This window comes from Ipomoea nil, unplaced genomic scaffold, assembly GCF_001879475.1.
Source record: "Ipomoea nil cultivar Tokyo-kokei standard unplaced genomic scaffold, Asagao_1.1 scaffold3170, whole genome shotgun sequence".
Lineage (NCBI taxonomy): Eukaryota > Viridiplantae > Streptophyta > Magnoliopsida > Solanales > Convolvulaceae > Ipomoea > Ipomoea nil.
Genome location: NW_017619598.1, coordinates 3,687,378 through 3,699,782, shown reverse-complemented (window position 1 = coordinate 3,699,782; position 12,405 = coordinate 3,687,378). Strand labels below are relative to the sequence as shown.

At 33.9% G+C, this 12,405-nt stretch overlaps 1 protein-coding gene and 1 long non-coding RNA gene across 2 annotated transcripts in view; one reads left to right on the top strand and one right to left on the bottom strand.

The window, feature by feature from the left end:
- Window positions 1-2,983, top strand: part of LOC109167943 — a 28,072-nt gene extending 25,089 nt beyond the window's left edge. Inside the window, exon 3 of the long non-coding RNA XR_002051945.1 lies at window positions 2,891-2,983. This is a non-coding gene — a long non-coding RNA (uncharacterized LOC109167943). The remainder of the gene's footprint in view (window positions 1-2,890) is intronic.
- A 20-nt stretch (window positions 2,984-3,003) lies between these two features.
- Window positions 3,004-10,856, bottom strand: LOC109167942 (nuclear poly(A) polymerase 1). Its single transcript, XM_019317026.1, has 12 exons — window positions 10,701-10,856; window positions 9,939-10,620; window positions 9,194-9,271; window positions 9,006-9,113; window positions 5,819-5,881; window positions 5,575-5,733; window positions 5,262-5,375; window positions 5,118-5,180; window positions 4,665-4,994; window positions 4,290-4,454; window positions 3,399-4,189; window positions 3,004-3,297 (listed from the first exon to the last, which is right to left on the bottom strand). Exons 2-12 carry the CDS (start codon window positions 10,065-10,067, stop codon window positions 3,252-3,254), a joined length of 2,046 nt encoding a protein of 681 aa, XP_019172571.1. The 5' UTR covers window positions 10,068-10,620; window positions 10,701-10,856; the 3' UTR covers window positions 3,004-3,251.
- Window positions 10,857-12,405: the final 1,549 nt, after the last annotated feature.

Genomic DNA, 12,405 nt, shown 5'->3' with positions numbered 1-12,405 from the left:
AACACACCCTATACAACGTTCACCTATTATACTCTAGGCAAATCTTACTTTAATAATGTATGATATATAATAGATGTTGAATTATATATCACTAGAATGTTATAAAACCTGGAGGTGTGATTGAGTGGATCGGAAGAGACTCATCCATCCTTATTAACCAAAGGTTATGAGTTTTATTCTTAACAATCAATGTGTCCGATAGTAAAAAAGCTCGTGATTGTCCGATAGTAAAAAAGCTCGTTAGAAAATTAGTTCATTATAATATATATATATATATATATATATATATATATATATATATATATATAACCAGCAAATCACAATGAGGCTCATACAGAAAATGTTTGGGCAAAGGTGAAACTCAAGAAAATATTATTGAATTTGAAGCTAAGTCACTTTCCAACAAAATTTTACTCCTCCACTAGTCTTATTTACTCTGCATTGATTAAACCAATTACGTAATTTATTTAATTTTCTCCAGCATTTTATAATAATTTTTAAATTTAAGTTCTTTGTATTAATAGTATTTTTTTTAAATATAGTTTATAAATAAATAAACTTTATATACTAATATTAAATTAAATTATAAATAATTTAAATTAATAGAACAACAAATAGGATTTGATGTGGAAGGAGTGTTTGGTCTTGCAATTATTTGTGGGCTTGAACAAACTATTGGAGAAGTGAATATTATTAGATTTGTATCGGTGAATAGACCCATATAGAAACCTATCACAGTGTAAGTCTACACGGTTGATGATTCAATGGCGGTCCATTTTCCTTTAGTCATATTAAGCTTGTAATTGGCCCCTTTCCCAATATTTTAGGCAAAGAATTATGGGAGATAATGGTGGTAGGCAGAACTTTCCATCTTTATGTGGAGAAGCACATACATGAGAAATATAAGAAAGGGAATGAAGATAATGAATCCATGGAGATTTTTCAACAGAAAATTAAAGAGGTTGTGACCAAGACAATAACCCAATCATGCCTAAATGCCTAATAAAGATAAGATAAGTTAAAAGATTGTCTTTAAGATAATAACAACCATAATTGCAACTTGCAAGTCACTGATTGAGTACATGACTAAAAACCCATTTCTTTTCTTGTAAAACTTATATTAGGCGATTCCAGCTTTGTCGGATTAATCTTAAATCCATTCCCCTAGAGCTTTTGTAGAGATAAATTGCGAGTCGCGCAATCAGCCCATTAGATCCTAGTATTCATGTGTGCACAAGGGATCCAATCCAGACATTTCATCATCATCATTGGGCCTGGCCATTTTCCCATACATGTTTTGAGGAAATAGGAATGGAATAAGAATTTCATTTCATTATTTGATTCGTGAAACGAATAAATGGTAGGAATTGTATTCCAGTGTTTAGAATGATTAAGGAACAAAAATGCAATAAATATTCAAAAAAATAAAATTACCCTTTGACACAGATGCACAATAATAATAATAATAATAATAATAATAATAATAATAATAATAATAATAATAATAATAATAATAAATACATTTATAATATATTAATAACAAAAATAGGTAAGGATAAATTAAGCATTACAACAAATAATTTTTTTTAGTACTACTGACTCAGTTACAATGCAGTATCTGTTATTTTTTAAAACTCATAAATAACATAATACGAACTCATACATACAACATTTTAGTTGTTTATAAAAGAAAAGCTAAAGTGTTATCCCGCACCATGAATTATATTGAATTATCCATGTCGCACCATGAATTTTCATAACATATATTTCAAGTCATGTACCATTTATTTTTTTTTCGTGTAGTATTTTTTATAGGTTTCTAGGTTACTATGATGACATGGCACATGTTATTATTATTATTATTATTATTATTATTATTATTATTATTATTATTATTATTATTATTATTATTATTATTATTATTATTATTATTATTCAGTATTTAAGTCATCAGAATATATTGATGTAGCATTCCAATTACCTTTAACTTGGAGATTACATGCAATTACAGGTAAAATGAAGTTAATTGTACTTTTTTTTAAGCGCAAATATTTAATTAGAGATTTTTTAATTTGAATGCTTAATTGCACTTGCACTTTTATAAATAGTTCAAGGGCTTATTTCATCCTTATCTAATTAAAGTGAAGAAGCTTTGGTTGAATGAGACAGAAGATGGGATATTTATAGAAACTCAAGCTCGCGTTATAATGGGAAGGGAATTTGGAATTACGCAAGAATATATATGAAAAACGTTTCATAATCACACGCCACCGCCCAAATATTACTTGTCAAAGCATACAAAGAAAAGTAACAAAAAAACCAGTCACCATTATCACGTGGCCTTCCAAAATGAAGACAAAAGAATTTCAAATTTTGATCTTGATTTTTTAACTCATTTCTCTTGACTTAAATATTCTTAAATTAAGAATCTTAATCAATTATTTGAAGAGAACACCTAACAAATAATGACCAACCTACACACTTGACCGTCGGACTAAAATTTTTTGGGATTTATTTTATAGTTGTATTAATTAATATTATCGTCAAATTTTCTCAAAAACTTACTCCCTCTGTTTCATTTTTTTTTTTGTCTTATTCAGTTAACAAAATTTGGCTAAAATAATTTTTAATTTAATTTTTCATAATATTAATTTTATTATTAATATATAAAATTTATATATTTAAAATTTTTATTAAAAGTACTATTAAACACAAAAATTTAAATTTAATTATTAAAAATATTTTAAAAAAAATAAACAGAGAAGATAGAATTGATTTAAGGAATGAATAATAACATATCAAATACAATGAAACAGATGGAAGTACTTTTTATTACCACGTCTCTTTCTAAAAAATAGAAAACCAAAATTACTTAGGGCATAAGTTGGAGATTCATGAAGAACAAGTTGAATGGGCCCTGAGGTTCAGGTTTGATCTCTAGATAACATAGCACCTTAAGTTGGAGATTTTACATAGAAATGAAATGAAACTAAATCAAAGTAGAGAGCCAATCGTGCCTGAGCAGACACTGATAGATAAGGGTAAATATCATCATCACACTGATACAATTGTTCCATATCCAAAGATGCCGGTTGGTACAAATTATTTGATAACAAAATGATAATAATTTACATCATTTTATGGGCACCCGAAGGAGGCCCTGAGATAAAAGGTGAGCATTCCCATTCAGTTTCAAGAAATTGAGACGAGCGAGAGCATTCAGCATCAGCTAAAAGAAAACGGAAGCAGCCTTAGGCACCGTTCTCGGTTGTTCTCCTCAAAGAAGTGAAATTCAACCTGTATAGAGTCAAGGCAGTTAATACTCGACACGAGTGAGTGGATGATAAAGTAAAGGAAAGGAAATCTCTAACTGGGTTCTCACTCGGGTTATATAATACCTTATCATCGGCTTTTGAGGAGCTATAAATGCTGATGTAGTTGCCATGCCGTTGGGTGAAGCATTCAGCTCGAGCTCTTCCAGGCACTCATCACGCACGGCACAACAAGAATTGCTATTCTCATCCCCTTTATCTGAACTTGCCGCTTCATCCCCTGGCTTTTCTACAGCTTCCGGTGGATCAAAAAAACACCCTCCATCCTTCAACTCATCATCTCCCAGCCCATCAAAAACTTGAGACGAATCTGGCTGGTCGATAATTGGCTCCACAAATTGCTTGACTAGAAACCTCTCTGCTGGTGCTTCAATTGGTGAAGGCACAGCCGGTGATCTGCTTTTGATCGATACCTCAACATGGCTTTCCACATGCCTAACACTACTCAACGTGTCACCAACATCACATTCCAATCTCTTTGCTTCTCTCGTTTCACCTGGCAATCTTGCATCACTACTACTAACAACTTCATCCGGTTTTCTCTTTCTAGTAGCAACAGGTGCTTTTGCAGGTTGTGCAGGCCTAACTCCTCCAGGGAAGACAAAGTTAGGAATGTTTTTCCGTTTTACATGACACACACGAATCAACATTGTTGATTTCCGAAAGGAGTATTGATATACATCATGCTTAAAATCCTCAATTGTCAACCTTATATCAAACTGTTCACCTTGTTGGGGATTAGTTCCTTGTTTTCTGCGTAATCCCATAAAGTAAGAATGATGAAATGGTTTTGCTTTGTCTGAAAATTCACCAGGACAGGGATGGCACTGAAGTACTCCGCTTGTGTCCCTCTCAATCTAAGATGAATAGAAAAACTATCAAAAACTTAAGTAAAACACAAACCAAAAAAAGCAATAAAGGTACATATAATAAAAACATTTAAGAGATAAATATAACCTTCAGAGTAAGCAAACGTATCCTAGACTTGACCCAGCCTTTCCAGTTCATCATATCATCATTATTCTCAGCAGATATATCTATTTGCAAATAGTTTTTGTAGGCTTCAAAAAAGGCAAAAGGCTCAAAAAGGTTCACCCAGCTAGCTCTGTTTGCTTCTATTGCCTATACAGCAAAAACAAATAAATACATAAATCAGTAAATACATAGAGGTTTTATGTTTGATTCCACCAAGAACATCTAGAACATGTAATACAGGATAAAAGACATAGTACTCAATTCAAATTCCAAAAAAATACAATATCATTACAATCAAATAAAACTAGATTCATTTTAGCAATGAAAAATAAATTATTCTAGAAATCTTGACATTACCTCACAAATATCATTTCCCCTCTGAAATTCTTCTGTCATAACACGCAATGTGCTTGTGGACACATTGTAGCTAGAGTTCATGCAAGGATATGCTGGGGTTATTATAGGCATTAGGTGCATCCTGTCTTTGAAATTTCTCCTAGGGTCCCAATATGGCAGTCCTAGAGATCCTTCTTGAATTGGACATAATAAAACAGGGTTTGGCCAGCGCCACATACTGTAGACCCTGAAGAACCGAGACACCAACATGCTAGGAATTGCATTAGGATATAGTTGGCAAATGCGAGCAACAAGCAATGCCCAATTAACACCACCAAGAAAGCCAGTAACCTAGTAGTCATACAGAGAGCAACATTAGCTTAGATAGGTAAATACAACACTTCATACTGCAAACACGTATACAGATAGGATCATTAGCAAACAGTTCAGAGAGAATTATAATGAATTCCTCACATTTGAGTAAACTCCACGCCGCCCTGCCCACAATCTCAGACATCTCAATGTAGTCCGAAAACTCTACAGGAGCAAAAAGTGAAACACGTTAGTAATAAGATTACGACAGCATAGGTTACTTCGAATAATTTAGCTCACAACCACCTGAATATTAGGAACTAAATGCAAAACTTGATCAGTAACTCTGCAACCATTAAGACTACGAACAGTCGCCTCATCAACACCCTGCAATATGGATTCTTGTGAAATATCCAAGTCCTGCAACAAACAAATAGTTAATATGTACTACACAGATTTTAACTTCTAAATAGACTGACATCCTCTAAAGAAAAGTAAACAAGTAGAATTCATATAGAGGAAAATCCCTACACAAAAGGAAGTATTAGAAAGTATAAAGTCATTAGAGTAGATACATAAAATCAAGGAAACATTATATATTATGTGGCAGGGAAAGCACCTCAGGGATAACCCATAGTGCCACATTTGCATAAAGAAGGTCTATAGATATTCCATTAAACTTGAATCCCATCACAGGAACATGAGCATCTGGAACAGGATGCAGTTCCTCAATTTCATCCGTCTCTGAGAGCATTTTATGAAGCTCACTAAAGAAATCCTGCAAATCAGATAAAAGATATTAATTATTAGTTCTGGAATGGTAAGCACACTTGATGTATAAAAATACAAGAATCTTATCCTACTTCTCGAGTAGCATATCGTGGTCCCACACATAAGGTGTCTATATCTGCACCAGGTCCATGTACCTATCAAAAGAAAAGGTTAAACTTTGACAGAGAAAGCTTACTCCCATAGTAACTTTGACATAAAATGTCCTTGAGAAATAGATAATGCTACATTTGCAGTTCCATAGAAGAAATACCCTATCCTTTCTCTATGTATTATTAAAAATTCTTTCTGCCGTCTTTTTCAAGTTAATCATCCCTTTACGTTGGAAGGGTAGATTTCAAGGTTTTTGGTTCCTTAAAATACTTTTCTCAACAGGATCTATTTTCCCATTCTAATAGTGAATATTTTGTTTCCAATGACATCACAAATTCAACAACGGGGAACATTGTATACAAAATAACTACTGGAAAGCCTATGAAATGGCAATAAGATCACAAAAGTCCAATTTCTCAACTAAAAGCATTTTGATTGTAATCATCCTTACAAGATTGTAACAACGATTTGAGAGGGATAAATACAGATCAGAGAAGGCTAAGGCCTGAAGGGAACATGCAAGCTTTCTTTCAATTTATACTTAAGAAATCTTTTGCAATAGGAAACAGCATACTAGTGATCCCACTGCTAAAAGCAGACAACATTGTCATGTATAATAGAAATTTACAAGGACCTATGTAAATATCAAAGAAAATCAAATGAAAAACAATGAATATAATAGAATGGGTTATAAGTAAGATTTTAAATGATTTTATGACACTAAAAAGAAAATGCTCAATTTCAGATGAATGCAACTCAGCCAAGAAAGATAATACTACTAAAATGGTTACTCCTCAAAGATCCCCACATAGCAGGCATATCATCCTAATACATGCTACAACATAGCAATTACTTGGCAATATCCAATAGGCCAATAGTTCCCTAGAAACTCCTTCAAAAGTAGCACCTGCTGTACAGGGGAGTGCAGATACATTCCTTCCCAAAATACAATTTCTGAGTAATAAGGACAACATCACATATTACTAATGCATCTCAACTTCAAAACAGTATAACACCCATAATGAAAAGGTGGATGATGTTAAATTGAAATTAGCGATCTCCATAATATTCAACAGTACCATAAGAGTCCATCTGATATTAGGAATCAATGACGATGAAATCCTTAACCCTAAATCTTCACTACTAATCAGTTTCACTCAACCAAAACTCATGATTTGAAAGGAATTTGGTTTCACTAATAATGGGGAAATTGGAAGATAGGGAATGTTGGAAACAAAAAAATAAATAAAAATAAAAATCCCATCTAACCTTTTGGAATTCATTTTTTCAGTATGCCAGCTAACTTTATAATCAACCAATATAAAAGACAAGGGAACCATTCAACAAGAAAAATAGAGGACAACAATACAAGGAAATTGTCTTCATCAAATGCTTCTTCTAAATCATTCTAGAAATTGGGGTATACAGAAATTACATAAAATAATAAATAACATAGATAAAAACAGTAAGCATCTACTTCAAATGACGGAATCTGTCCTAAAAAATCTGCAAAAGAACAACTAATATTAAAGTTAAAAAATTATGAATCCAAGTATCACTTCTTGAAATGTCACAAGGATACAGATGTTGGTAATGAGTATTATCAATTTTTTAAGATGTTATGTAGTAGTAGGTGATATTATTATATCCAATTTACTTCACATTCTGGTCTTACAGAATAGTGTGGGTGGTTGTGAACTTTCCACTTTACAAGTGTTCAATTTTTAGTCTTTCCTTCTTTTTAATAATGGAATTTGGTTAATTTGGCATGGGCAAATAGGTGGTCCTAGAAGATGTTTCATTAACTTACTGTTCTACTATGTCTAATTGCCTAGTTAGAATGGCCCACAGTCTTGATACAGCAATTTTAGAAATAGCCCCAACTCCACCACTAACAATAACATTTTGTTCAACCTCTCTAATAGCTTAATCGCTAACAGAACAGATGTAGTACCATTTACAATTTCTTCACTATTTTGATAAGGAAGACGGCCAATAATAAATTCTGTCACAGTAATATGATCTTCCTGCATCCTAAGAGTCTAAACCAAGCCAAGTGAAGAGAATTTGCATGTCAACAGTCGATATGACTTTAAAGTGCTTCTTCCAAAAGCCTAGATGTCACAAGAATTATAGAAACAAAGAGAAACTAACAGTCTAACAGAAATATAAAGTACCAATTATAGAATCATGCACTTCACCGTGCAACTACCATTCCATCAGTGATAGATGGGCCCTGCTCACCAATTATTAAATCATGTGAAGGATGAAAGAGAATTTGGGAAACATCAAATATTCCTCCAAGAACATCATTGGATTTCAACCACATCTATATTTGATAACTAAATAGAAAGCCTCTATTATCTATTGGTTTACCATTGGAAGTATGATAAGGGTACAAACCAAACTAACTGCAATAACAAAGATCTATCTATCCTTTTTTCCCACATGAGAAACAGGGACTAAGGTAGCAGGAAAGGGGAAAAAACCATCTTCAAGCTATATTTACAGCACACAACTTGAAATTTATGTATCAAATCAATGGGGTAGATTACTTGTATCTTTTTGTCCAAGAACTAGTGGAAAAGACATGCCCAAAGTCAAAAAGGAGAAGCAGCCAAAAGCTTCAGACATTATCACACTGTTTCATAGGAAAAATACATAGTTCACTCAAACAACTACAAAATGACAGTAGAACCTGCTCATATTATGTATGCAATGCACTGTCCTCTTGAATTCGTATAATTTCAAATCATGAATAAGCAAAATTCAAATTGAACATATAGGTTAATAACAAGTATAGCGGGGAAGTGTAGACCAGATTTATGACGCTGCAATACAAGTGTTTAAGATGCTTAGGGACTGAAAAAGGGACTAGTAATCAGTATGGAATAAATAATGCTCTAAACATCAACTATTATAGGCTGGTTTTATTTAGTGAATGAGTAAATTTATCTAAAAACCTATATCTAAGAAACTTAGAACCAGAATCTGGGATTGTAAATGAAGTTATTAGTATGCAAATGATGAGATTCCAATTACAGAAAAAATATAAATATAAATATAAATATAAATATAAATAAATAAAGCACCATAAGTTATTCCTGCTAGTTAACTAAAGAAAGAAAGCAAACACAAAAGCAAAAACAAGCTTTGTACAATACATACCCCCAACCGGTATGAACCAAATGTGAAAATCTTTGCATTTGCTTCCTGTGCCAGATGTTCGCTATGACCTTTTGCATGACTGACATTTTTCACCCACTTCTTTACAATCTGTTGAACTATCTACAATTAGAAACTTATACATCGCTTTGTAGAAACAACAATTCTAAATTCAAATGAAAAAGAGTAACCTGATCCAATCTTCCAAGGACTTCTTCCCTTCTAATGGCTTCTTCCTGACTTTCATACAATCCAGCATCTGCAAGAAACTGATTAAAAACCTTTTATCAGAAATTGGCCATCAAGCTTATTTTGTCCACAATCTCCATTAATACCTAGTTTGGATTGAAAGTTATCAAACAGAATAAGCTAGGTAGACTAAGCAACCTCCTTTTATCTAAAATGATAAAAAACACCAATAAACAGAAACTCCCTTTTATCTAAGATGAGAATAAGTAAATAACACCAATAAACAAGCATATTTCAAACCTAGTACTCCATATTCACTTATTCCTAATAGGATCAAGTGTTCCTCAGGAAAAGTTGTAATGCTACTTGCAAGCCAGTTTTCAGTTATCAAAAAATAGGGAAGGAAATGACCTAGGCAAATTATTAAAAACTTTGAAGCTTATCTTTTCCAGTGTTAATGCTACTTGCAAGCCAGTTACTAGTTTTCAGTTTTCTTATCTTTTACAAATTTCAAAGGTTTAACTATTTTTTTTTAATCTTGATGAATATTTTCAAAGCTTATGCTTCATATTTCTTAGCCATAGGGTTAGCAACTTTGCATTTCTCTTTAATTTTTTTTAATTAATCAATCCTAATTTCCATATGCAACAAACTTAATATGCTAAGACCCTTCCTTAAGGTAAGAATCAAAGCATATTGCATGCAAAAAATACCATAATTACTACTTAACAGAAACAAAGAACAAACCTTTTCCAATTCGGTGTTCCTCACCACATCAAACTCAGTCGGACCACCAGTAGAAATTGGTTCTGATACTCCATATACTGCGCGAGTAGCTGCATTAGCTGACTCACTCAGCCCAGTGCTACCCATCATCTCCTTTATAACAAGTCACAAATAATTGTTTTTATTTTTATTTTTTATTTTTTTCTCCAACTGCAAAACACAATATCTCACAAACGCACTCTTCTTTTATTGCCAATCAATAACAACAATCAACCTTCAATCAATAATCAAATACACAATTTTTTTTTTGTGCAGCTCTACTTCAAGAATTCAACACAACTGACCAAAAACACAAAAACAAAGATTCAGAAAAAGTAAAATTTAAGGGATTTCCTCAGAATCCGCCAGAAATTCTCATTAATACAGATGATACAATTAAACAAGAAAAACTACAAAAAAAGAATTGCCTCCAAAAAGAAACCCTAAATTTCAGGCACTTCCTTCTTTTCTTTTCTTTTCTTTTCTAGATTTCTAAAACAACTCATCCAACTTTCTCTCCACTTCAGAAACCAAAACCGAAACCCGAAAGAGTAACTGTATATAGTGAAAGCTGCCGCTATCTCGATCGGCCAGTACGACGCCGTAATCTGGAGTGTGCGGCCTTCGATAACCTCTTGGATTGATCGATTACGCAATCAAAATCCTAATATCAAAGAAGATGAAAATAGAAATTAAAAAAATCAATTGCATAGTGATGTTATATATAGAGGAGTAAATACGTACCCGGACAACGGAAGGAACCGTATAGTAAATATATATGCTTACGGAGGAGAAGATGGCAGTAACTAGGGCAAAATATGCTTGCCTAGAGAAGATAGGGGCCCCGTTGGCAACCCACTTGTAGCCGTTGTACGAGTTAGATAGCGTGAGCCGTCGACCCCGTCCACCTATTTATGTACACGCCTCCTTCCACACAAAAATAAGGTGTATTATATTTCACCTAAAATTAAACAAATAATTGAATATTTGATTTACTTGCTTAAACCGAATATTGTTGTCCATTGGTATTCTATTGCTCCTCTATGTCAGAGGTCTAGAGTTTAAGTCTCGGTGTAAGTGAAAAGAAAAATCATAACTAAATTCATTTTAAGAATAATAAAAAGAAAGAAAAAAAAGTAGTCCTTCCTTTGTAATACAAAAAATAATAATAACTAAACAGAGTTCATTTTAATAAAAAAAAATAAAAATAAAAAAAAATAAAAAAAAAAAGACCGGTCACCAGAAGAAGCACTAAGAAGTCTAAGCGTAATGAAAGAAGGGAACTAAGAATGTTAGAATCCTGTATTTGGTTAAAACTGAGATATGTAATATAAAGTTGTTTAGTTGAAGGGTTGTTCTTTATGTTATAATGGTTATTTTACTAGGCAACGCCGGCAGCGGGCAGCTGCCCGCCGGGCACCCGCTGCCCAGAATAGCTGCCGCCGGCGGGTGAACCCTCACCCACCGGCTACCCGCTGGTTTGCACCCCAATTTGGAATTTTGGCTTCCCCGTTTGATGTTCCCTCGACCCCCGTGGTGTCCCAACGGACTCCGTCTATCGTGCCTATGTCTAGTTTGATATTTCGGGTGCTATTCGTAGGTTGTATGAGTCGTATATATTGCATGCTAGTTGAATTGGTAGCCCGTTGACCTAGGTGAAAGAAGTATGAACCCCTTAGGATTATTCTTAGTATGTGAAGGATCACGCATAGGTTTTGTTATACGTTTTCTCCCCCTTCCCAATATGTTAATGTGGGTTGCATGTGCTTGCTATGTGTTATGTGTGCTTGATACCCCAATTCGGTTGCGATCGGATTGGTCATTCCTGAGCTGCGGTTCAGAAGCTGGTTGCGGTCAGATTTACACTCTTGGGCTGCGGTCCACCGTTTGGTTGCGATCAAACGTTTCTACATGAGCTGCGGTTCCTGGCTGCGGTCAGATGACACACTCTTGGGCTGCGGTCCACTGTTTGGTTGCGATCAAACTATTATGAGTTGCGGTTCATCGGTCGGTTGCGATCGACCCCTCCGTGTTGCGATACGGGGCAGGGTGCTGCGGGGCCGTGTCAGAGCTATATGCGCTGACCCTCATGTATGGGCATGCGATTGGTCCTGTGGCGCCAACAAAGTGTGCTATGTGATGAAGTATGGATGAGTTATTGTTATGAGTATCTTGGGGATGAGACTATGGGATTTATACTGGGGATCGTATATGTTGGGTTATGATTATTAATTGTGCTTATCTTATCTGTCTTGCTTGTTGTAAACTGTATATGCTTGGTATAACTGTTGTCTGTGCTTAGCTCTATCTGTTGAGTCTATCCCTGTTTTAAAAGTTAGAGTTCGTAGGATATATCTTCATGTTCAAAATGGTTTTCGTATATCTATATATATATATATATGTATTGTATTTCAACGCGTTGGAGTGGGTTACCAGCATCTCTCGCTGA

Excerpts from the sequence above, each read along its gene's own strand:
- LOC109167942 (XM_019317026.1), bottom strand. The coding sequence starts at position 10,067 with ATGATGGGTAGCACTGGGCTGAGTGAGTCAGCTAATGCAGCTACTCGC. Across the intron at positions 9,272-9,938 it reads GGAACACCGAATTGGAAAAG|TTTCTTGCAGATGCTGGATT; the intron begins GTTTGTTCTTTG and ends GTTTTTAATCAG. Across the intron at positions 4,190-4,289 it reads TACGTTTGCTTACTCTGAAG|ATTGAGAGGGACACAAGCGG; the intron begins GTTATATTTATC and ends TATTCATCTTAG.